The sequence below is a fragment of the Thalassophryne amazonica genome, chromosome 5 (assembly GCF_902500255.1).
Source record: "Thalassophryne amazonica chromosome 5, fThaAma1.1, whole genome shotgun sequence".
Lineage (NCBI taxonomy): Eukaryota > Metazoa > Chordata > Actinopteri > Batrachoidiformes > Batrachoididae > Thalassophryne > Thalassophryne amazonica.
The window spans coordinates 32,753,205-32,780,538 of record NC_047107.1 but is presented as its reverse complement, the minus strand read 5'-3'; the positions used below and the strand labels follow the sequence as shown (position 1 = coordinate 32,780,538).

Below are 27,334 nucleotides of genomic sequence, written 5' to 3'. Positions count from 1 at the left end.
GTACAGGGGTCAGAAGTTAATGTTGCTCCAATTCTGGTCAAAAATTATGCAAATTATATGAGTTAATATAGTTTTAAAGAGGAATAGTTTTTGTGCCACCTGTTATGCTTACTTATAACATTACAGTTTAACATATGTCATATAGAATCCAATGGACATTGACCTCAACTTTGGAGACAAAGCATTAAACAGTTAAAACTATTCCACTTAGTAAATAAGACTCAGACCAGTGTGACCTATATTCCAGAAAATACAGAAATAAGTCTTTAAGGCCTCGCTCTCACTGCCTCCGATGCGCTTACCGAGTCTGCGGGCTCGGCAAGCGCCACAGTGGGCCACTCATACTGCCCCGTCTGCTGTGCGGAGCTGCGGCCAACTCCAGCAAAAGGTCCAGAGACTACGCTCGCTGTTTTGATGCAGAGCGCGCAAAATGGACTTCTTGCAGAAAAATCCGCAGCATTTCGGTAACCGCAGCCACAGAGCGGTTTGTATCTTTTTAATGACTTGGATTCTCTGCGGGTCCCGTATCCGTATTCCATACCCCACAACGGTAACACCGGAGGCAGTGTGAGCGAAGGGTAACGTAATCAAAACTGAAAATGTTAATCTTCAAACAACCATCACTGCAGATGCTTTGTTCTTGTGCGGTTTTATTAAGTGCCACATGAAATACCAGCATTATAGTGTAACTGCATAGGTATAATAAAGATTTTCACAATACATGTCCCATGCATTCATCTAGTATATTATAGAATTCAGTTTGACCACAGAAATAGGAAATTTATACCGAATGACTAGCTTCTCATCAGCAACAAAAAACAGCAAAATGCCAAATAATCATTCATTATTCAAATCAAGTTTTGCTTACAAAAGAAATGCAGTAAAACCAAAAAGCATTTGGCCTCATTATAGCATAAAACTCAGAGTTGAGCTGTAGAACAGAAAAGATGAAACACATGCATGTGGGAGCGCACGCATGCCCGCACACACAAACACGCAGCACATTTCCAAATTTTTTGTCTGTTTGCACCCAGCAGCAGACTGATAAAGTCACATTTTATCACAATAATCCCAAACCTCAGAGCCAGTCCTACTGAGTTCATCTATCAGGTTTTGTAAATATTGTTTTTTTACAAACTGGTGTGCATCACTGGTGCTAAAATTTCTAGAGAGATGGTGGAAGCTGGGTCACAGGAAGAATGAAAGCTCTCACAATTATAACAATGTGATTCATCATAATATTGCTGAATATGGTTAAATGTGGTCTGTCACGGAGCTGAACCGGTCCACCTCCTTGCCCCATCCTGATGATGTCTGCAACTGAGTCCATTGAGGTGGTCCTTCAGGCGGACAGCCCTCCATGTGCACAACCGAGCTGGTGGTGGTTGGCAGACTCAGTGATGAGGTGACACAGTGGCTTGAGTGGAACTGGTCAGGGCCTGGTGCTTCTCTTTGGCGTGCTTCTCACAGTACATCAAATCTTCAAACCAAAAGTGACCTCTCATCTTCAGGTGAAGCCCACAATCCGTACAGGTGTAGCACTCCGGGTGGCGGAAACGGTCGTCAGTGATGCGCACGGCCTGTGTTCTGCAAGAAGAAGGTCAGGTCAGGGACTATGCAAATGCTGCTTTTCCTCTAAAAGTATTCAAAAGAGAGACTTACTGAGGGATGATGAGTAGGAGGTTAGAAAACAACATCTCATATCATTTAGTTTCAAATTAAGGCCACATGTGACCAAAATGTAATTTGATCATTAGACAAATCAATCACAGACTGAACTAAAAGACTCGACACATATGGTTCTTTTCTAGTTTGAATTCAACCACACTCCAAGGATGGCATTAGCTTTGGGAATTAAACACAAAGAAGTTACAGCACTGTACAAAGGTTTTAGGCATTCCAGAGTTATAATAAAAGTAGTGTTTGATGTCCCCCCCCCCCCCCCCCCCCCACTCCCTTTTCTATTGGCATGTCAACACAAAATCACTTCCAACAAAAGTGAATGTGAGCGATATTTTGTATTCCATAATTTCTTTGTGTGGTATTCTTCTGGCCAGTACACTTGCAAACAGATACAAATTATCATGCAATATGAGAGTGATTGCAAAACAATTGGGCAATTCTGTGGCAATGGAATTACAAAAGCAGCAAAATCTGGACATATGGCATCTAACCACGACAGATTAGCTCTCAGTGTAATTCCGTTGCCGTAGAATTGCCCAATTACTATCCTGAAAATAGTTTTGAGGTCCTGCGAATTGTACTCTGGTGCTATTTGTGTGCGTGTGTACACACACACACACACACACGCGCCAGTTTTCATCAATTAGCATCAAACTTGAAATTCACATATCTCATTTATGTATGAACTAGTGAGTTGCCTGTGGGGATCCACGGACTCTAAATGGGGTAGAATTTATAAAATAGGTACCTGACTTTTTTCAAGGGTGCTAATAAATTAAGCAAAGGTTCTATAATGAGTTGGAATGGTGTGCGAGTCCAGAATGTTTTAACTCAATTTTTTTAGAAGAACAAGAACTCAATGCTTTTATTTCCTGTTAATTATGTAATTCTTTAATTTTAATTTACTGTTTTAAAGTATTTATCCATTGTTGAGGTTCTTATCATATACACACTATTATTGTTATTTTATTTTTACTTCTATTCTGTCATTTGATTTTTTTTTTTTAAATGGACCAATAGTGCAGAAGATAACTGAAATAATCCTGCAAATGGTGATAGAAGCAACATAGGACATTGACATTGAATTGTCAATAGACAGCCAGGTAGAGGTCAATTGAAGAATTACACAGGGGTCAAAATTAAAAGATGCTCCAATCATATTGAAACTACACATTATTTGTCGGTGCATAAAGATTCCAAAAAGGTATAGTTTAGACTATCTATGACTGAATGTTCAGGAGTTATGTGGTAAAAACAGCAAAATTGATGACAAAGGTCAGTTTCAGTTTGTACAGGGGTCGAAAGTGAAAGTTGCTCCAATTTTGGTAAAACGTGGTGCAAATCATTGGTTGAGCTAACAGGATTAATAAAATAAATGGTTTTGACTGTGTTGAACGTTTGCTCTGTAATGTAAAGGTCAAACACTGTCAACGACCATTGGATTCTATAACATGTGACATATCTTAACCCGTAACATGATAACGAAGCATGACCCATGGTGCAAACTATTCCTTTTGAAAACCCTATTAACTCAACAAATAATTTGCATCACTTTTTACCAAAATTAGAGCATCTTTACCTTTTGACCCCTGTACAAACTGAAATTGACCTGTCACCATTCTTGCCGTTTTACCCCATAACACTCAGTCATAGATAGTCCAAACTATACCTTTTTGGAATCTTTCATCAGACAAATAATATGGTCTAGTATTCAATATGATTGGAGCATCTTTTAGGGCCCCTTCACACATAGTACGAATGTGTTCGAATTGCGCATGGAGCAGGAATCGTATGTAATGTGTGTAAAATAATAGCTGCCTCTGTTGCTTCAACTATTTGCACACACCAGTGGCTGAAAGAGTGTGTGCTGTGAGAGCCCATCAAACCCTCTTGCGGCAGGTGTCATCCAAATTCCAGCTGACACACACACGAACATTTAACACTGCTCATTTGGCACTTAGAAAATGTGTGGCCACTTGCACTGTTAGCACGACAACAGTCAGCAGACAATCACTGTCGAGCTGGATGTGAAATTTGTCTAAGTATCCCCACGAGTGTAGCTTTGCAAACGGACACAGTGACGCGGTGTGTACGCTGAACTGACAGGGGGTGTGTCCACCAACAGAAGCAGCTGTGGAGACCTGTGGTTCTGGACATCCCAGCTGGGGAACACATACCGTGTTTGGATGGGCATGAACTAACAACTGTCCACTGACACGCGTGTGTCTGCTTGCTGTCCTCAAGTGGACATGCATAAAACCATATTGCTGTTGCAATGGGCTGCAGCGAGCGCACGCACCCACAGCGCACACACACCAGGTGAAACGGACCATCAGATCATAACACGCTGCGGGCAATCTGCATGTCATGTCACGTCACCAACATGAGCTCTGTTCCACATGTCTGTCCTGCGGCGTGCTGTCCACAAGACACACGTGTCGAGCAGACACGAGCACGGGGTCGGCTGGACACGCCGCCAGTAGATGAGGACATAAGAGCACACTGCATCATTCATTTCACTTCATGACTATGTCTGTGACCATGGGTCATCTACAGAGGAACAGACAGATCATACTTGTATTGTCCGCTTAATAAGAGGGATTCAATAAAATGTGGTGTTTTTATATGGTGTGTGTGGTTTGATTTTTTTTCTTAAATACGTCCATGTCCTTCATGATATCAGGCATTGTCCCGCAATTTTTACAGGAGAGTGATGGTAGCTCAGTGGTCAAGTTTCTGGCTGGCAATCACAGCTTTTGGAAAGTACGGGTTCGAATCCCGTGGGTGACGTATTTTTATTTTCACAGCAGCTGTGTGATGTGGTTGCACATCGTGCAACTGCTTGCACTGTGTTCCCTCGTGCACAAAACCATCGGAGCATGTTTTTTTTTTTTTTCTTCACAGCAGCTGCGCAATGTGTAACCACATCTTGCAGCTGCTTGCACCGTGTTGCCACATTCATGAAACTATTGCAGCGGCATCGTTCACGCATGCCCGTCGGCTCAATGTTTTTGTGGTTCGCTCATACAAGCTGTTCCACCGTGAGACGCCCTGAGTTGTACTTATTCGTGCTATGTGTGAAGGGGCCCTTAAGGACCCCTGTGTAATTCTTCAGTTGACTCATACCTGGTTGCCTACTGAAAATTCAAATGGCCAATCTTTTTTTCCCCCCTCTCAAAAGAGTAACGTCTACGGTGTATTTGTGTCGAATCTGGTGCTTCTATCACCATTTTTAGGATACCTCTAAATATTCTGTTATCTGCTGCACTACAAGTGTTTTCAGTTTTTGTTATCCATACATTTTTAACGTATTTACAGTTACATTATGTACTAAATAAAATCACCCACTGCACTCATGCTTTTCATATAATGGCTTACTGCCCCCTGCTGGAATGGTGTGAGTCCATAATGTGGTTAGCAAAATCCATTGTTCAGTGTTTGCCAATATCCGCAGCTTCTCCAAAAATTTTTGTCCTATCAATATTGCATTTTGGCAGCGTTCATCCTCGACTCAAAATACATAAGCAAACCAAATGGCATATGTTAGCTCTCCACAGTTTCTCTGTGATCAAAGTTACACCCATGCACAGTTGAAAGCAGGTGCTTTTAATGTGACAAAAAACAATGGCTGAAGACATTAAATCCATTACGGTTTTCACCCATGGTACCTGAGCCCTGGTCACACGGCATTAACGAAGGACACCGAAGTCAAATGAAACAAGAAATTTGGACTTACACTGACATCATTTAACCATCGCCCAGCTTCATTCATGTAGCTGGCGCGTCAGAATTTTCAAACTGTTAAAAAACGTGAGCGAATCCCAACGACAAAATCAATTCGTCATTTTGTTTTGCTGTCTGTTGTGACAGTTCCTCATCATTTGCGTAGTTCCTGTAACATTAACATTCCATTTGAGTGTCATCTAACTTTGCCCAACGTCTTGCACAAACATTGACAATATCTGAACGGATCAATAAGTAAAGCTCCGAAAAGCTGCACGATAAAATTGCTAATTTCTCCAAAAATATTTGTCCTATCAAATTTATATTTTTGCAGCATTCATCCTTGACACAAAATACGTAAGCATACCAAATGGCAAATGACAGCTCTCAACGTTTTTTGCGAATCAAAGCCAGACATGCGCGCGCACACACACACACACGCAGACACATGCATGCCACTTGGCTATTGTAATATAGATATTTATCAGGCTTTCGTAATTTTAAACATTTATACAATGCATTAAATGTGCCTAAAATGTTTGCACAGTCCTGCATTTTAAAAAGGTGCAGCATGTTTCAATGCAATACCTGTAAGAGCTTCTTCAGAAATTTGCATTCATCTGTGTAAACCAAATAAAATATCTGGAAATGTGAGCTATGACCTTTGAATCTCAAGACATCAGCTCTTACTGTACCTCAGTAACCAGTGACATGTGAAGTAAAATCTATTACAGCCAAACTTTATATTTGCTTCAACTGAACATCTTACTTGAAAATTAATGGAAAGACCTGATTTGACTTTTAACGCAAATGAAATTGCCCTTTTGCTTGATTTCAGAATTATAAGAGAAAAAAGTAAAAAAAAAATAAAAAATACAGTTTACAATCAATATTTTGTGATGAAAATCAGAAGGGAAATAGTTTTATACATTTAAAATAATTTTATACCAACTGTCGATTATATTTAAAAATCTGAGACACCTTGCCATCTATTCAATTTATCCAAATATGATTCAATTCATTTATATAGTGCCAATTCACAATATAAGTCACCTGAAGGCATGGGCAAGGGTAAGATCGAACTTTGCCACACCCCCTAAGCAAGCACATTGGCAACAGTCCCTCAAGCAGATTTTAATTATAGGAGGAAACGTGGCATAGACCACACTCAGAAGGTTCACCATCAGCTTTGACAGTATTTTCACCCCATTTTAGTGAAGTCAAGAAATCGTTTGATATTTTATTGCCGGTTAGCATAGTTAGCCAACATCCATCCACATGGTACCATCTTTCCAGACAGAGAAAGACTTATCCACACGATGACTGAATTAAATGCCTTTCAGGGTTGTCAATCACGCAATCTGACATGAGACTCATGCTTTCAGAATCAATCTCACGCTCAAGAAACAAATGTCATGCCAAAATAAAAATATTTCCTGTTTATTTTCTGTTGATGACTAAATTAGACCAGACCACAGCGCATTTCTTAATGAAAAGAGAAGAGTGTAAGACACGCACCCGAAACAGCTGTTAACATCCGTTTCCAGCGTTCTCTCTGCAGTATTCTGTGATCACTGATTTGCTGAAAACCTGTCACCTGATACGTCAGGTGCCTCGTGAAGACTTTAGAGACTCCTAGCTAAGCTTAGGAGCTTATGGTTCTGATCGAGTCAGCCACTGAGTCAGCATTAAAAAGTTTTGGATAACAAGGTAAGCCCATCAAAAGCCTAACTTTGGGTCCTTTGCCAGTACAGACTGAGCCTCATCAGACTAACTGTGTGTTGAGACAGTCGGCTACAGACTTCAACTAGTTGCTAACTAGGTAATTTAAAGGACATATGGTATGTTATTTAATGTCCTGGTTAGCAAGTACTAATGATTGTAAGTCTGTCTGTGCGCATACTCTGAGAACATGTAGTTGCTAATGTATTTTATTGATAATTATACTGACGGAGAAACTGAAGCATTTGAACCACTGAATCAATATGAAACAATTGTGTTGAAATGGTTCAGTGTTTGAAGCAATTAAATATGGCGACATCTGCTGGCCAATCTTTAACATAGCACTTGCATGGAACGATTTGAATTTGTATAAAATGTAAACATGCAAAAAACAATACAAAAATATATTAACTAAACACAAGCACATAAAATACATGGTAACAGAAAAAAGCAAAAAAAAAAGTTTGTTTCCATTGTGGCCCAACAAAATACTCAGGCAAAAATACATTCATACATACACAAAACCCTTAATAGTTAATATATAAAGGTTTTTTATTTTTTATCAATAAATAAATTGTTCTCTTGTTGAGCCATTTCTTGGAATAAAAACTGACCCTGTTTTTAAAAAGAGGCTTTGATTCACAAACTCTCATTTGATGAGGTGGACCATTAAAGTAGACCTGCATTGAAATAAATGTGGTCAAATCTCAAAGAAATAGCTGATATGTATTTATAAGACTCTTACGAATGCAGTAAAGTAAATCTGCAAGCCCAAATTTGTAATTCAGCGGAGAAATCTTCATTTAAAAATGACAAATTTGCAGCTAAAATTTGGCCCTCCGCGAAAACTGTTTGTACATTCGGGACATTGCCGTGAGGTAAGGGAGAAGACAGAGCGCTAGCGCCTTCAGTCCGATCCCGCGCGTTGAGTGAATGCAATACTAGCTATTTCTCAATTGAAATTGATTTTATTTGTTAGCAATGTTACTGTTATACACATCGTGGTTTTAACGTCCAAAAGTAAGCTGAAATGAACATGAGATACAGCTCTGCATGCTCAGATCAGCGGCGACATTGACAGCGGGCGACGTTCTCCCTCGACCCTTACTGTGCCAGCCCGCTCACTAGTGCAGCATGCGAGTGGGTCATTGTGGTAACCCCAACCCTGCCCCACTCAATCAAATGGGCGTATGAAAAAGTCCACAAAAATAATTTTCAGGCAAAAATAAAAGAAATGTATACTCACCAAACATACCTCAAGACAATATGAAGTTTAAAAAAAGTCGATCCTTCTGTATAAGACAATAAAAAGGTGCTTTTGTAAGAGATGCAAACTGACGTAAATCCACAAATTACAGTTGGCGTGCGCAATGCATGCTGGGATAGTGTCTTCTCTTACGTTTCGGCAATGTCCTGGATGTGATGACAGTTTTGCAGAGGACCAAATTTTAGCTGTAAATTTGTCATTTTTTAAATGAAGATTTCTCCGTTGAATGACAAATCTGGGCTTGCAGATTTACTTTACTACATTCAGAAGGATCTTATGTGTAAATATAAGTCATTTTTTGGTCCAAAGATCTGACTGCATTTATTTCAATGCAGGTCTACTTTAAATAGTTTTGCTCCAGTGTACTTGAAGGACGAAGCCCCACAGGTCTTCACCTGAGGAATCACCAAAGACAAGGTACTCAGCCGGGTATTATTGTGCTGCACAGCTGTAAATTTAAAAGAAGTGACCAAGTAATTTGGGGCTTGCTTATTCAATATATTAAACATATGATTTAATTTTAACTGTTGAACTCTGAACTCAACAGGCAACATACTGACCATTCTAAATTCAGCCAGGCCTATGTGGGAGAGGAGAAAGCAAATGATCTTGTTCTGCATAATCTGCAACCTCCCCTGGTTACGCTTGGTCAGGCCAGAATATCAGGCTACACTGGCATAGTCCATGTGACACTGAATCAAGGCTGATGGAAGACTTTTTTTTGCTAACTAGAGCACAGTAGGTGCTAATTAAAGCAATTGTTTAATCACTAGCCAATAGCAGTCTGCCTCTCGCTAGGAGGCATCTGGTTAGGTTTAAAACTCCAGCTTTTGTGGCTTTTGTTTGTTCTTCTCAACAAGGGTCAGACAGAAGTCAGACTACCAGAGCAAGAATTTTAGCTGAGGAAGCTTCTGCGATTTGAAACGAAACGTCCTCACGTCAAGCAACCCAGTCCAGTTGAAGATTCAAGCTTCTCTACCACATTCTGCACATTTTACAACAGCGTGGCTTCGTAGTAAAACAGTGCGGGTACTAGACTGGCCTGCCTGCAGTCCAGACCTGTCGCCCATTGTGGCGCAATATGAAGCACAAAATACAACAACGGAGACCCCGGACTGTTGAACAACTGAAGTCGTACATCAAGCAAGAATTCCACCTACAAAGCTTCAACAATTAGTGTCCTCAGTTCCCAAACACTGAGTGTTGTTAGAAGGAAAGGTGATCTAACAGTGGTAAACATACCACTGTCCCAGCTTTTTTGAAATGTGTTACAGGCATCCATTTCAAAATGAGCAAATATTTGCACAAAAACAAAGTTTATCAATTTGAACATTAAATATCTCATCTTTGTAGTGTATTCAGTTGAATATAGGTTGAAGAGGATTTGCAAATCATTGTATTCTGTTTTTATTTACATTTCACACAACGTCCCAACTTCATTGGAATTGTGGTTGTATGCAAATCCAAATCTTTGGCCTGTCTGTGTAAGAAATTTAATTTTGCATTTGACTTGCTGATCACTTTGTCAGCTATAAGATTGCCATATAAAGCCTGATCTAAGTCAGGAACAATATATGTTACACTGGATTTGCTTAGAATTTTATTTTACCAGCACTGTCATTCCCTCGAATGAAACAGTCGGGTGTTTAAAGACATTAATAATGTGTTATAATGTGATTGCGGTATCATAAGATACTGTATGTAATAGATATAAATTGTGTAATGTTTGTTCAGCTATGGACAGTTATGACCATATTGTACAAAATGAAGGGGATCTGGGGGCTTCAAAGGTTTTTATTTAAAAAGATTTCAGCTATGTCTGTTCTTCTCTCCAGTTTTGAGAAAACTCACAAGGGAACAGAAGCTGCTGGCAGATGAAGATATATATTTGTCCAGCTTGTAAAAAGTTGGATAAACTGCTGCCTCCATCCTCCTTATCTCTCCTTGCAAATTCACTGCAGAAAATGGTTCTGGGGAGCATTAGCATGGCTAAAACCCTTCAACCAGGGCTGTCTTCACCTCAAACCATTTGAAGTATTTTTCATTATTTGCCTCTTACATGCTGGTAGATGAGCTTACTGAAATATTTTGGACAAAGGAAGGATCATTGACATGGAGAGAAGAATAAGCAAACAGTTTCCCTTCTATTGTTATTTTTATTAGTAAAGGAGGACTTTTTTTTTTAAAAATTATGGTTAGGGTGACAACAAATTTTCACTCCAGCCAAGAACCCTGACCTTTGTTCATCAATGCAGGTATGTTAGTGTGTAGTCCATTAGAGTGGGAAATTTATCAAATCATTTGTAATACATTTTTGTATTGGTTTTATATATAAATTTGTTCTCAATGGAAAATGTTTAAAAAAAAACAAAAAGGTAACAGTCCAAGTCTAAAAGTGAAATCTAAATTTTTATTTTAATTGGTTGCTTTATATGAAGTCCTGAATTTAATTTATGCCAATTTATGAGATTGTATTTTATTTTCATTTTTAATTCCATGAATGCTAAATCCACTATACCAGGGGTGGCCAAGTTCGGTCCTCGAGAGCTACATTCCTGACACTCTTAGTTGTCTCCCTGCTCCAACACACCTGAATCCAATGAAAGGCTCATTAAAAGTCTGCTAACGAGCCTTTCATTGGATTCAGGTGTGTTGGAGCAGGGAGACAACTAAATGTCAGGAATGTGGCTCTCGAGGACCGAACTTGGCCACCCCTGCTCTATACGATCACTATGTCAATGTATTCTATGTCAAACCAGGGGACATTTTACAGAGGTCACACATGCAAAGATGGAGATGATGGAACTAAGCATTCATGTACAACTGATAAGATCATGCGGGGGGGGGGGGGGGTGTCTCATTCCAGTGTTCATAGCAGATCGACCATACCGAGTCTGGTATGGTTGAGGTATCTTGTATCACTGTCACAGAAACCCGCAAATGGAGTTTTTCCCCTTACGAGTATGACCAATATAATTGCTAATGAATGACATGAGGATTATCTTTAACGTGGGTAACCAACGAAAGCACAAAACTTATTTCCAGAATGTCTCCCACTCCACCCCAGCACTGTTGTTAAGAGTGCCAGCCGAAGGGCGTGGCTCAATCGGGAAGCAAACCCGAGTCGCTGGCATCCCAGTCCAACATGCAAGCTGTTACGCCACCACCTCTAATAGGTTGAATAAAGACTAGACTAGGAGAGGTGATGTCTAGTGGTTAAGGTGTTGGGCTTGAGTCCAGAAGATCATGGGTTCAAATCCCCGCCTGACTGGAAAATCACTCAGGGCCCTTGGACAAGGCCTTTAATCCCCTATTGCTCCTGGTGTGTAGTGAGCGCCTTGTATGGCAGCACCCTGACATCGGGGTGAATGTGAGGCATAATTGTAAAGCGCTTTGAGCGTCTGATGCAGATGGAAAAGCGCTATATAAATGCAGTCCATTTACTAGACCTTACTTGTGTATCACACTTTGAGGTAACCTACATTATTTTGTGTTGTACAAATTGAACTGAATCAAAAGCTCTCAGCTGGTGACAGTGCATCAAATTGGGGGGGCTAATTTGTAAGGCATACAAGTGGATGGGGGGAAATCAATTGATATGCTCTAAAAAGTGGTGACATTGCAGATTTGGTTTAATTGACTTAAGAAAATCAACAACCATTTGGCTTGGCAAGTGCAAGCAGATGAGAATCCAAAAAGACACCTCAGTCACTCGTACACCCTGGGAAACACGGGAAAGAAGCTGGTCCAAGTATCAGAAGAAAAAGACTTTGAAGTAATGACTGGTGATAAATTAAGTTTTAGAAAACATAAATGAGAAAATCCACATCTGCAACAAAAATTTGCAAACAATACACACAACGTTTGGATATCTGGATCAGGACAATTTGTTTATTATATAAATCACTGGTCAGACTGTATGTAGAATTCACAAACTAAATATGGGCGCCATACCTGAAAAAGCACATTAACGCACTCGAAAACATTCAGAGGAGAGCTACAAAACTTCTACCTGGATTTAAGCACCTTACCCTGAACGATTGGAGAAACTGAAGCTCCTTACTCTAGCATATCAGCGGCTGAGAGGAGATATGATTGAGCTCTACAAAATATTGATGGGGAAATATGACGCCGCAGTCTCAAACCTCATACACCCAGTGGTGGGCACAGCTAACCAAAAAGTTACCTTTGATAACCTTTAATCTGCTAAGTGAAAGTTAACTTTTATAAAGCTAAACCAATAAACCCCTAAAAAAGTTTTGCGGAAGTTACAGCTAATCCAATAACTTTTAGTATTGACTCTAGTACACTGGCAGCTACTGATACTTCTGAGTAAATTCAAAGGCAATCACAAACAACAAGGAGCCAGCGCTTCTGTCTAAGATCAGTCTTCTCTCAGCAAAAGAGACCTAGTGACCAGAGAGGGGGGGAAAAAACAAAACAGAAAAAAGCTCATTTTCCCATAATGCCTTTTGTCGTGTGTCTGCAAATGCTCCAACCTTCAAAATTAGTGCATTACTTTAAAACTAAAACATATAGCTGACTCCTCCTCTGGCTGCCACCTTATCGTGGTGGGGGAGTTCGCGTACCCGGATGATTAGGGGAGCTATGTTGTCGGGGGCTTTGTGCTTACTGTAGGGTCTCCCAAGGCAAACAGGTCCTAGGTGACGGGTCAGACTAAGGGCAGCTCAGAACCTCCATGACCAGTGAAAGATCAAGGACCGAGACGTCGTCCGGTATGGCGGAGCGGTGGTCCCACCCTGGAGCCAGGCCTGGGGCTCGTGCACGAGAGCCTGGTGGTCGGGCCTTAGCCCATGGGGCCCGGCCTGGCTCAGCCCGAAGGAGCAACGTGGGCCCGCCCTCCTGTGGGTTCACCACCTGCAGAGGGGGGCCATGGGGGTCGGGTGCAGAGAGGATTGGGTGGCGGTCGAGGGCGGGTGGCCCGGCGGCCCGGTCCATGCTCACAGCCCCTGGCTGTTGGGACATGGAATGTCACCTCGCTGGGGGGCAAGGAGCCTGAGCTTGTGTGGGAGGTTGAGAGATACCGACTAGAGATAGTCAGGCTTACCACGCACAGCATGGGCTCTGGTACCCAACTCCTGGAGAGGGGCTGGACGCTTCATTTTTCTGGCGTTGCCCATGGGGAGAGGCGGAGAGCTGGGGTTGCATTGCTTATTGCTCCCCAGCTCAGTCGCCATGTGTTGGAGTTCACTCCGGTGAACGAGAGGGTCGCGTCCCTACGCCTTCGTGTCGGGGACAGGTCTCTCACCATTGTCTCGGCCTACAGGCCGAGCAGCAGTGCAGAGTACCCGACCTTCCTGGAGTCCCTGGGAGGGGTACTAGATAGCGCTCCGACTGGGGACTCCATTGTTCTCCTGGGGAATTTCAACGCCCACGTGGGCGGCAACAGTGAGACCTGGAGGGGGGGTGATCGGGAAGTGCGGCCTCCCTGATCTGAACCCGAGTAGTATTCAGTTGTTGGACTTCTGTGCTAGTCACAGTTTGTCCATCACAAACACCATGTTCGTGCACAAGCGTGTCCATAAGTGCACGTGGCACCAGGACACCCTGAGTCGGAGGTCGATGATTGACTTTGTAGTCGTATCATCTGACCTTCGGCCACGTGTCTCGGACACTTGAGTAAAGAGAGGGGCAGAGCTGTCGACCGATCACCACCTGGTGTTGAGTTGGATCCGCTGGGAGGGGAGAAAGCCGGTCAGACCTGGCAGGCCCAAACGTATCGTGAGGGTCTGCTGGGAACTACTGGCGGAACCCTCTGTCAGGGAGGTCTTCAACTCCCACCTCCGGGAGAGGTTAGAGACATGGAGTCCGAGTGGACCATGTTCTCCACCTCCACTGCTGATGCGGCCGCTCGTAGCAGTGGTCGCAAGGTCTCTGGTGCCTGTCGCGGTGGCAATCCCCGAACCCGGTGATGGACACCGGAAGTAAGGGATGCCGTCAAGCTGAAGAAGGAGTCCTACTTATCTTTGTTGGTAGGTGGGACCCCAGAGACAGCTGACAGGTACCGGCAGGCCAAGCGTGCCGCAGCCCGTGCGGTCACAGAGGCAAAAACGCGGGTCTGGGAGGAGTTCGGAGAGGCTATGGAAGAGGACTATCGGTCGACCTCGAAGAGATTCTGGCAAACCGTCCGATGCCTCAGGAGGCGGAAGCAGCTCTCCACCGGCACTGTTTACGGTGCGGGTAGGGAGCTGTTGACTGACTGGGGATGTTGTTGGGCAGTGGAAGGAGTACTTCGAGGATCTCCTCAATCCCACTGTCACGTCTTCCGAAGAGGAGGCAGAGACTGGGGACCCAGAGGCGGACTCATCCATTACCCAGGCAGAAGTCACCGAGGTGGTTGGAAAGCTCCTCGGTGGCAAGGCTCCTGGGGTGGATGAAATCCGTCCTGAGTACCTTAAGTCTCTGGATGTTGTGGAACTGTCTTGGCTGACACGCCTCTGCAACATCGCGTGGCGATCGGGGACAGTGCCTCTGGATTGGCAGACCAGGGTGGTGGTCCCTCTGTTTAAGAAGGGAGACCGGAGGATGTGTTCCAGCTATAGGGAGATCACACTCCTCAGCCTCCCTGGTAAGGTCTATTCCAGAGTACTGGAGAGGAGAATTCGACTGATGGTCGAACCTCGGATTCAGGAGGAGCAGTGTGGTTTTCGTCATGGTCGCAGCACACTGGATCAGCTCTACACGCTCCATCAGGTGCTCAAGGGTTCATGGGAGTTCGCCCAACCAGTCCACATGTGTTTTGTGGATCTGGAGAAGGCATTCGACCGTGTCACTCGGGGCACCCTGTGGGGAGTGCTCCGGAGTACGGGGTCCGGGGTCCTTTGGTCAGGGCTATCCGGTCCCTGTACGACCGCAGCAGGAGCTTGGTTCGCATTGCCAGTAGTAAGTCAAACCTGTTTCCAGTGCACATTGGCCTCCACCAGGGCTGCCCTTTGTCACCGGTTCTGTTCATTATTTTTATGGACAGAATTTGTAGGCGCAGCCAGGGTGTAGAGGGGGTCTGGTTTGGGAACCACAGAATCTCGTCTCTGCTGTTTGCAGACGATGTGGTTCTGTTGGCTTCGTCAAATCAGGACCTTCAGCGTGCACTGGGGCGGTTTGCAGCCAAGTGTGAGGCGTCCGGAATGAAAATCAGCACCTCCAAGGTGCTTTGCCCTCTTCAGGTCGGTGGAGTGTCCTTGCCTCAAGTGGAGGAGTTTAAGTATCTCGGGGTCTTATTCACGAGTGAGGGACGGATGGAGCATGAGATCGATAGACGGATCGGTGCAGCGTCTGCAGTGATGCGGTCGCTGTATCGGACCGTCGTGGTTAAGAGAGAGCTGAGTAGGGGGGCAAAGCTCTCGATTTACCGATCGATCTACGTTCCGATCCTCACCTATGGTCATGAGATTTGGCTCATGACCGAAAGAACGAGATCGCGGGTACAAGCGGCCGAGATAAGTTTCCTCCACAGGGTGGCTGGGCGCTCCCTTACAGATAGGGTGAGGAGCTCGGTCACTCGGGAGGACCTCGGAGTCGAGCCGCTGCTCCTCCACGTCGAAAGGAGTCAGTTGAGGTGGCTCCGGCATCTTTTCCGGATGCCCCCTGGACACCTCGCTGGAGAGGTGCTCCGGGCACGTCCCATTGGGAGGAGGCCCCGGGGAAGACCCAGGACACACTGGAAGGATTACATCTCTCGGCTGGCTTGGGAACGCCTTGGGGTTCCCCCGGAGGAGGTGTGTGTGGATCAGGAGGTCTGGGCGGCTTTGCTTGAGCTGCTGCCCCCGCGACCCAACTCCGGATAAAGCAGAAGAAAATGGATGGATGGATGGACATATAGCTGATATTTTCACATTGTAAAAACGACAGAGGTGACATTAATTTCGATAACTTGTCCAGAATTAGTTTGTTTAAAATTTTAACCACAAGTCAAAACTGCCTTGCTGTGCACATCTCCTGCGACATGTTTGCAAGACTGAAAATAAATTATATTTTTTTTTCTTCTCTTGTTTTCTGTCTGGTAGCCAGCTCTCCTCTGCTGTCAGAGGATTGAGCTCTACCTCTCATAGCTATCTGTCTGCTACAAAACACATAACAGACAGGAACTAAAGTTTATGATTTCAGGCTTTACAAATGTTTTTAACTGTTAAGCTTTATTCACTATGCCTGCAAAAAGATGTTAAAAGTTATTGGAACTAAATTTAGAAGTAGTTAACTGGTCTGATGATGGTTTTCAAAGTTAGCAAAAAAGCTGAAAAAAGTTAGTTGACAAGGGGCCACCATCTTAAAATGAAAAACAAAAAAAAAAAAAAACACCCCCAAACTGAACGTCAAGAAGCATGCATTCACAGTTCGATCAATAAACACCTGGAATAACCTACCTGAACAAGTGCACAGACCGTCAACTACTTCTGAGTCAGACTCAGACTCAGTGAGCGGGAAGAAGCAGAGGAAGCAACAGAAGAGGATCTATGAGAGCCTAATGTCGGAAATCGCCATAGGTTGCATAGGTAGGTTAACATTCTGACTGCACTTAATTCTTTTAATTTAACCTTTATTTAACCAGGTTAGTCCCATTGAGATCAAGATCTCTTTTACAAGGGAGACCTGGGCAATTATAAAGTTTCCAATTCACCTAACCTGGATGTCTTATGTGGAAGGAAACCAGAGCACCTGAAGGAAACCCACGTAAAACACAGGGAGAATATGCAAACTCCACAGAGAAAGGTGGGAATTGATCCCATGACCTTCTTGCTGTGAGGTAACAGTGCAAACCACTTAATGTGTCCTTTGGGCACACAAGAAAAATGTAAAACTGATGAGTGACACTCGTGATATTGCAGTGAGTGAGTAGCTATGGTGACAGAGCACAGACTTACACAATGCTGGTGCCACATCTCTCACAGGTGTGGTACTTGCTGGTTTGTCCCACTGTTGTGCACGGCTTGGGCGGGTTGGGCGAAAGCTTAGATGGGAACCGTAAAGCAGCCTCTGCACAGACAAAAACAAACAAGTCGCACAGGCGTCGTCACATTAGCAGTCCCTTCCAAAAACCTGTTTGTCGTGACTCGTGGCAACACTGTTGTGGGTGACAGCTGTCCTTGCATTTTACAACCCGCAGTACACACTTCAAGCAACAACTTCCTACACTGGGTGCAACAATAAACCATGAAACTGAACAACTGCAACATTTTACATGTTCTGACAAATAGGCTGGGTGACTTAAAAAAAAGTGAAGTCTACAACACTGACTGAATTATATTATACTCAACAAAAATATAAACGCAACACTTTTGGTTTTGCTCCCATTTTGTATGAGATTAACTCAACGATCTAAAACTTTTTCCACATACACAATATCACCATTTCCCTCAAATACTGTGCACAAACCAGTCTAAATCTGTGATAGTGAGCACTTCTCCTTTGCTGAGATAATCCATCCCACCTCACAGGTGTGCCATATCAAGATGCTGATTAGACACCATGATTAGTGCACAGGTGTGCCTTAGACTGCCCACAATAAAAGGCCACTCTGAAAGGTGCAGTTTTGTTTTATTGGGGGGGGATACCAGTCAGTATCTGGTGTGACCACCATTTGCCTCATGCAGTGCAACACATCTCCTTCGCATCATCCGTGAAGAGAACACCTCTCCAAAGTGCCAAACAGCAGCGAATGCGAGCATTTGCCCACTCAAATCGGTTACGACGACGAACTGGAGTCAGGTCGAGACCCCGATGAGGACGACGAGCATGCAGATGAGCTTCCCTGAGACAGTTTCTGACAGTTTGTGCAGAAATTCTTTGGTTATGCAAACCGATTGTTCCAGCAGCTGTCCGAGTGGCTGGTCTCAGACGATCTTGGAGGTGAACATGCTGGATGTGGAGGTCCTGGGCTGGTGTGGTTACACGTGGTCTGCGGTTGTGAGGCTGGTTGGATGTACTGCCAAATTCTCTGAAACGCCTTTGGAGACGGCTTATGGTAGAGAAATGAACATTCAATACACGAGCAACAGTTCTGGTTGACATTCCTGCTGTCAGCATGCCAATTGCACGCTCCCTCAAATCTTGCGACATCTGTGGCATTGTGCTGTGTGATAAAACTGCACCTTTCAGAGTGGCCTTTTATTGTGGACAGTCTAAGGCACACCTGTGCACTAATCATGGTGTCTAATCAGCATCTTGATATGGCACACCTGTGAGGTGGGATGGATTATCTCAGCAAAGGAGAAGTGCTCACTATCACAGATTTAGACTGGTTTGTGCACAGTATTTGAGGGAAATGGTGATATTGTGTATGTGGAAAAAGTTTTAGATCGTTGAGTTAATCTCATACAAAATGGGAGCAAAACCAAAAGTGTTGCGTTTATATTTTTGTTGAGTGTATGTTCATGTGTTTGTTACCTCCACCATGGAGGTAATGGTTTCTGTGCAGTTTGTCTGATAGGATTACACAAAAACTACTGAACCGGTTTTCATGAAACTTGTTGGAAAGGTGGGGTATGGACCAAAGAAGAAAGTGACTTTTGGAGTGGATCTGATGAAGAGGTCAAACTGTGAATGTGCAAAGTTTACACTGGATTCATGACGTGCATACTGGCAAATTTTGTTCTCACCACCTTGTGTTAAAATTAACATTAAATCGGTGTGTAACTTTGCAAAAACAATGTCGGACTCTGCAGTTTTCTCTGGGCCCCTCCCCAATCAGACCGGGAGTGACATGTTTAGCCGCATGTTCTCCTTGAATTGCTGGCTGTCTGAGTGGTGTCCAAAAAATGAGGTGGGCTTCATAGATAATTGGCAAAGCTTCTGGGGAAAACCTGGTCTTGTTAGGAGAGACGGCATCCATCCCACTTTGGATGGAGCAGCTCTCATTTCTAGAAATCTGGCCAATTTTCTTAAATCCTCCAAACTGTGACTATCCAGGGTTGGGACCAGGAAGCAGAGTTGTAGTCTTACACACCTCTCTGCAGCTTCTCTCCCCCTGCCATCCCCTCATTACCCCATCCCCGTAGAGACGGTGCCTGCTCCCAGACCACCAATAACCAGCAAAAATCTATTTAAGCATAAAAATTCAAAAAGAAAAAATAATATAGCACCTTCAACTGCACCACAGACTAAAACAGTTAAATGTGGTCTATTAAACATTAGGTCTCTCTCTTCTAAGTCCCTGTTGGTAAATGATATAATAATTGATCAACATATTGATTTATTCTGCCTTACAGAAACCTGGTTACAGCAGGATGAATATGTTAGTTTAAATGAGTCAACACCCCCGAGTCACACTAACTGTCAGAATGCTCGTAGCACGGGCCGGGGCGGAGGATTAGCAGCAATCTTCCATTCCAGCTTATTAATTAATCAAAAACCCAGACAGAGCTTTAATTCATTTGAAAGCTTGACTCTTAGTCTTGTCCATCCAAATTGGAAGTCCCAAAAACCAGTTTTATTTGTTATTATCTATCGTCCACCTGGTCGTTACTGTGAGTTTCTCTGTGAATTTTCAGACCTTTTGTCTGACTTAGTGCTTAGCTCAGATAAGATAATTATAGTGGGCGATTTTAACATCCACACAGATGCTGAGAATGACAGCCTCAACACTGCATTTAATCTATTATTAGACTCTATTGGCTTTGCTCAAAAAGTAAATGAGTCCACCCACCACTTTAATCATATCTTAGATCTTGTTCTGACTTATGGTATGAAAATAGAAGACTTAACAGTATTCCCTGAAAACTCCCTTCTGTCTGATCATTTCTTAATAACATTTACATTTACTCTGATGGACTACCCAGCAGTGGGGAATAAGTTTCATTACACTAGAAGTCTTTCAGAAAGCACTGTAACTAGGTTTAAGGATATGATTCCTTCTTTATGTTCTCTAATGCCATATACCAACACAGTGCAGAGTAGCTACCTAAACGCTGTAAGGGAGATAGAGTATCTCGTCAATAGTTTTACATCCTCATTGAAGACAACTTTGGATGCTGTAGCTCCTCTGAAAAAGAGAGCTTTAAATCAGAGGTGTCTGACTCCGTGGTATAACTCACAAACTCGTAGCTTAAAGCAGATAACCCGTAAGTTGGAGAGGAAATGGCGTCTCACTAATTTAGAAGATCTTCACTTAGCCTGGAAAAAGAGTCTGTTGCTCTATAAAAAAGCCCTCCGTAAAGCTAGGACATCTTTCTACTCATCACTAATTGAAGAAAATAAGAACAACCCCAGGTTTCTTTTCAGCACTGTAGCCAGGCTGACAAAGAGTCAAAGCTCTATTGAGCTGAATATTCCATTAACTTTAACTAGTAATGACTTCATGACTTTCTTTGCTAACAAAATTTTAACTATTAGAGAAAAAATTACTCATAACCATCCCAAAGACGTATCGTTATCTTTGGCTGCTTTCAGTGATGCCGGTATTTGGTTAGACTTTCTCTCCGATTGTTCTGTCTGAGTTATTTTCATTAGTTACTTCATCCAAACCATCAACATGTTTATTAGACCCCATTCCTACCAGGCTGCTCAAGGAAGCCCTACCATTATTTAATGCTTCGATCTTAAATATGATCAATCTATCTTTGTTAGTTGGCTATGTACCACAGGCTTTTAAGGTGGCAGTAATTAAACCATTACTTAAAAAGCCATCACTTGACCCAGCTATCTTAGCTAATTATAGGCCAATCTCCAACCTTCCTTTTCTCTCAAAAATTCTTGAAAGGGTAGTTGTAAAACAGCTAACTGATCATCTGCAGAGGAATGGTCTATTTGAAGAGTTTCAGTCAGGTTTTAGAATTCATCATAGTACAGAAACAGCATTAGTGAAGGTTACAAATGATCTTCTTATGGCCTCGGACAGTGGACTCATCTCTGTGCTTGTTCTGTTAGACCTCAGTGCTGGTTTTGATACTGTTGACCATAAAATTTTATTACAGAGATTAGAGCATGCCATAGGTATTAAAGGCACTGCGCTGCGGTGGTTTGAATCATATTTGTCTAATAGATTATAATTTGTTCATGTAAATGGGGAATCTTCTTCACAGACTAAAGTTAATTATGGAGTTCCACAAGGTTCTGTGCTAGGACCAATTTTATTCACTTTATACATGCTTCCCTTAGGCAGTATTATTAGACGGTATTGCTTAAATTTTCATTGTTACGCAGATGATACCCAGCTTTATCTATCCATGAAGCCAGAGGACACACACCAATTAGCTAAACTGCAGGGTTGTCTTACAGACATAAAGACATGGATGACCTCTAATTTCCTGCTTTTAAACTCAGATAAAACTGAAGTTATTGTACTTGGCCCCACAAATCTTAGAAACATGGTGTCTAACCAGATCCTTACTCTGGATGGCATTACCCTGACCTCTAGTAATACTGTGAGAAATCCTGGAGTCACTTTTGATCAGGATATGTCATTCAAAGTGCATATTAAACAAATATGTAGGACTGCTTTTTTGCATTTGCGCAATATCTCTAAAATCAGAAAGGTCTTGTCTCAGAGTGATGCTGAAAAACTAATTCATGCATTTATTTCCTCTAGGCTGGACTATTGTAATTCATTATTATCAGGTTGTCCTAAAAGTTCCCTAAAAAGCCTTCAGTTAATTCAAAATGCTGCAGCTAGAGTACTGACGGGGACTAGAAGGAGAGAGCATATCTCACCCATATTGGCCTCTCTTCATTGGCTTCCTGTTAATTCTAGAATAGAATTAAAAATTCTTCTTCTTACTTATAAGGTTTTGAATAATCAGGTCCCATCTTATCTTAGGGACCTCGTAGTACCATATCACCCCAATAGAGCGCTTCGCTCTCAGACTGCAGGCTTACTTGTAGTTCCTAGGGTTTGTAAGAGTAGAATGGGAGGCAGAGCCTTCAGCTTTCAGGCTCCTCTCCTGTGGAACCAGCTCCCAATTCAGATCAGGGAGACAGACACCCTCTCTACTTTTAAGATTAGGCTTAAAACTTTCCTTTTTGCTAAAGCTTATAGTTAGGGCTGGATCAGGTGACCCTAAACCATCCCTTAGTTATGCTGCTATAGACGTAGACTGCTGGGGGGTTCCCATGATGCACTGTTTCTCTCTTTTTGCTCTGTATGCACCACTCTGCATTTAATCATTAGTGATCGATCTCTGCTCCCCTCCACAGCATGTCTTTTTCCTGGTTCTCTCCCTCAGCCCCAACCAGTCCCAGCAGAAGACTGCCCCTCCCTGAGCCTGGTTCTGCTGGAGGTTTCTTCCTGTTAAAAGGGAGTTTTTCCTTCCCACTGTAGCCAAGTGCTTGCTCACAGGGGGTCGTTTTGACCGTTGGGGTTTTACATAATTATTGTATGGCCTTGCCTTACAATATAAAGCGCCTTGGGGCAACTGTTTGTTGTGATTTGGCGCTATATAAAAAAATTGATTGATTGAACTGAAATGTTTTGGTCTACATGTTTATCGATCTCTTCTACTGAATCAAACAATGCCAGTGCAGTGGACGATTTCTGACAATTGACGATTTTCCCATGGGCTGTGTGGAATTTCAGCTGCCAGATCTGGCCCAACATTAGCAAAAAATTTATTGAAACTATTCATTACTTGGCTCGTGTTATATTCATCTTTGTTGTTATAAGTAAAGCATGTTGGGTAGTTATTTGATTTGGGTTTATTTGCTATACAGTGGGTCCCTCTGTATAACGCGGTTCACCTTTTGCGGCCTCGCAGTTTCGCAGATTTTTTTAGTGCAATTTTGCATGCTTTTTTTTTTTACAGCGCATTGTGTTCTGCGTCCTTATCAGGCGGGCCGGTCGCGGCACCGGTTGGCATCACCGTGATTGCTCTCACTGCCTCCGATGCGCTTACCGAGTGTGCGGGCTCGGTAAATGCAGCAGCGGGCCACTCACACCGCACTCCTGTCTGCTGTGCAGAGCTGCGCCAAATCTGACAACAGGTCCAGAGACTACGCTCGCTGTTTTGATGTGGATGTTGACCGCAGCCGCAGAGCTCCGTGGCCACAGAGAGAGGACTTGGATTCTTTGCAGGTCCCGCATCCTTACCTCCAGAGGCAGTGAACGAAAGGAGAGTTCTGCGTGTGTCTGTTTATAATCTTCTCGCCCAGAAGAAGAAAAAAAAAAAAAAAAAAAGAGAAAAGTGAGAAAATGTTAATGCCTGTTTGAAAAAAGTGTATCGAGTGTGTAGTGAGGGGTTTTACAGCCTTAAAACATCTATAATAATTACAAAAAATAGCGCTGACTACTTTGCGGATTTTGCTTGTCGCGGGTTATTTTTAGAATGTAACTCCCGCGATAAACGAGGGACCACTGTAATACTTTTCAGTATGCTTCCTTTATGTTGGTTTTATTACCGTTTAGTATTTGTTCAAAGTATGATTTTTTTTTTTTTTTTTTTTTTTTACAGTCCTGCATAATAGTTAATTTATTTTTAAAGGCCTTATATTTAATCTCTGCCTCTTGATTTACTTTTAATGAACTCTCTGTATAGCATATTTTTCTTCTTACAAGCCTTTTGAAGACCTTTTGTTATCCATGGGTTAGCTTTATATTTATTATTTTTACTATACTGTATAATTGGACAATTTTTGTTCTATATGTTGAGAGTCAGAGTCCTCTGACGAAGATGTGACTCACATCGAAATGTCAGTCCCTTTGAACTTTTTTTTCCTTTCAGCACCTGAAAGACTTTTTGCACTTATTTCTGTGCTGCACCAGTTATTTCTTCTTGTTTTAAATAATCTTTGATACTCCCCAAATTTTTGTACAGACTCCTACTGTTAAAGTGGATTACTGATAATTTCCCATCACTTGTAATGCAGCTGTTGTACTGTTCCTCTGTATAATACTGACAGTTACTATTTATGAAGCAATAGAAATGACTGAGCTTGGGACTCCGACGAGGGCGCTCGCATCTCCTCCACTCTCCCTTATCTCTGTTCTCTGCCTTTGACCTTCAAGTCCCTACTTCACCAGACTGTGAATTCCTCAAATTATGTTGGATTCTGCATCTATTGGACTACTATTGGATTAACCATGGAATTGATCAGCTGGTCTCTGAACGCTATTGACACCATTTTTTCTACAAGAAGGTCAGGACCAGGGGATCCTACCTGCCCAGATGGAACGTATTCTGCGGGCTATGTCCTCGACTCCTGGAGTTCCTGGCGTGTTGCATGCTTGGTGCCTTTCTCTGTTGAGGACGTCGAGGATTTATTCATTTTTGGTCTCATGGTAGCAGGGCTGGTACTTTTTGGCTTATGTGCTGCCCTGATCTACCGGAAAATTGGCAAGACAGCGGCATCAAGAACCACGGCCCCTCGCTTGTCCGTCATGATTAACGAGTTGGCAAGGCAGTGCATTCTCAGACTGCAATGACTCAAACTCAGACGCAAACTGGATGACATCTTGGAGCAGATGCGTGCCTTGCAGTTGAAGCTGAAGATTTCAGAGACTGGTGAATATTCTTAATTCATAATTGGGATTTGATTGTGCAAGTGGAACTGTTAAAAAGTGATTTCACTGCTGTAACAATAACATTACAGGCTTATCAAGCCTGGAAGTCAAATTGCCCTACTGTCTCCTCCAGAGGAATTTGTTTCAGCCTGGGGAACATTGGCTGTTTCTTATCTCATCTCACAAAGACAATAAACTGCTTTTCACAGGACTGAAGCATGTTCCATTCCCTTCTCCCATATTTAACAGCCATTTGCTGCGCAAAAGCTGTTAGCGTTTAGCTGTTAGCTGAAACCAGGCTGCTTAGCCTAGCCTGTGAAGTCCCAGTTTCCCCGTGGGGACGGCAAGTCAACTGCCGATGGCGACCTCTGACGAGCTGCGGGCTGTTGCAGCCTCCTTCGACCTGCGGTCCTGGCTGGGGCCCCCGGCGAGCTGTGGGCTGTTGGCATCCATCAATGAGCCGCAGTCCCAGCTGGGGCCTCCCGCGAGCTGTGGCTGACGTCGTCCTCTGTCGAGCTATGGTCCTGGCTGGGGCCTTCAATGGGCTGTGGACTATGAATGAGGCCACAGACTGTAACAAATGGTATGGCCATCTGCACAGACGCTGATGGTCCACTCGCTCTGTTGCAAGCTCACTCACAATATGCTACCAATTATTAAATTAAAATACACTGCAGTGGCACAATTAAGTGGCACTACAAGTTGTTGTGAGTGACCAATAAACTATTCAATGAAAGCCAAAACTGGAATAGCAATAAGAAGATTCTCATACATGTATTCCATTGTAAACTAAGTAAATTCTCTCAAATGGTGTAGTTGAAGATTTTAATTGAGAAGGGGGAGGAGACTACAAATAATTTTACGAAATAAGATCAATCCCAGACCTGTGCAGCTGGTTTACGAGTGGTTTAAGCAGATGTGTATGTATGCAGTATTTGTGAATTAGGCCCAGTTTGTTTACCTTCCTTTTCTCCATCATATCAGCCAACTATCCTCCTCTCCCACTGCTTCCCGGACACTTTCTCCACCTCCTCTTTGCCCAACAGTAGCTCGAGTTCCACCAGCATGCTGTGGCACAACCCTGCCATCGTCAACCTGTGCTTCGACCGATCCAGTAAGGACATTTAATTTGTGTTCTGTGGGTTTGGAAAAATGTACACCAGATGCCCTTCCTGAAGGGCTCCTACTCATTTATCTGGGCTTGGCACTGGCACGATGAATGCACTGGTGTAAGTAGTTAATGCAGAAGAGGAAAAAAAATTTTTCAATGACATTTATGGATTTATAGTGGCAGGAACTGGGAGACTAGTCAGGATTGAGGGAAAGATGAATGCAGCAATGTACAGAGACATCCTGGATGAAAACCTGCTCCAGAGCGCTCTTGACCTCAGACTGGGGCGACAGTTTATCTTTCAGCAGGACAATGAGGAGGTGATGCTCTAGTGGTTAAGCGTTGGGCTCGAGACCAGAGGATCCTTGGTACAAATCCCAGCCTAACCAGGGCAAGGTCCTTAATCCCCTAGTTGCTCCCGGTGTGTAGTGACCGCCTTGTACAGCAGCACCCTGACATCGGGGTTAATGTGAGACATTAATGTAAAGCGCTTTGAGCATCTGATAGAGATGGAAAACTGCTATATAAATGCAGTCCATTTACCATTTACAATGACCCTAAGCACACAGCCAAGATATCAAAGGAGAGGTTTCAGAACAACTCAGCCAGAGCCCAGACCTGAATCTGACTGAACATCTCTGGAGAGATCTGAAAATGGCTGTGCACTGATGCTCCCCATCCAACCTGATGGAGCTTGAGAGGTGCTGCAAAGACGAATGGGCAAAACTGCACAAAGATAGGTGCCTGAGGCTACAAGTGCTGCCAAAGGCGCATCAACAAAGTACTGATCACATCCCATCCACCCCTTGAACAGGTCAAGTGTGTTTGTGCTTGCATGATGCAGTCCTGCAAATCAAAGGATTTTTAAATACATGATTCTTTTCCTACCAACCTTTCTCATCTGCCTCCAGTGCCTCTTGCAGCATTCGAAAGGTGCCGGACTGGCGAGGGGCGGTGCGGGACTCCCTATTCTCCTGGAGCATCTTGTACACCTCGGAGTCTTTGTCAAACCTCTGCATGGCAATCTCAGAGCTAAAACTGTGGTAAGAACAGAAACACATGAGGTCATCTTGACTAAACTGCTTCAACTGAAAAGCCTCATTCATAAAAAGCTGCAACTGTCTTATTTTAGTGCTTTAAGTGAACCTGCAGGAGGCAATGTGGAGGTTTTCTGATTTTTCTCATATCCATTTCCATGTGTTTTAATTGAACAGCTTCAACGTAAATGGAAAGAAACCACTAAGGAATTGTGTATTTATACACAATTAAAAATCACCAGAAAGACGTCTGCAGATATTCACATCAACGGCCAGAATCATGTAAATTAAGTCCTACTGCTGACTCAAGGCAATATGACAGCAGAAAGGGAAACAAAGACACACCC

General features: G+C 43.2%; 1 protein-coding gene across 3 annotated transcripts in view; it reads right to left on the bottom strand.

The window, feature by feature from the left end:
* Positions 1 to 630: 630 nt before the first annotated feature.
* Positions 631 to 27,334, bottom strand: part of pdlim2 (PDZ and LIM domain 2 (mystique)) — a 147,781-nt gene continuing 121,077 nt past the window's right edge. For 2 of the 3 annotated variants that reach the window (XM_034169931.1, XM_034169932.1), the window contains 3 exons: positions 26,843 to 26,988; positions 17,275 to 17,386; positions 631 to 1,587 (listed from right to left, as the gene is read on the bottom strand). In XM_034169931.1, the coding sequence (XP_034025822.1) occupies positions 1,395 to 1,587; positions 17,275 to 17,386; positions 26,843 to 26,988 (451 nt within the window). In that variant the 3' untranslated portion in view covers positions 631 to 1,394. The remainder of the gene's footprint in view (positions 1,588 to 17,274; positions 17,387 to 26,842; positions 26,989 to 27,334) is intronic. The other variant, XM_034169933.1, reaches the window with a different exon arrangement.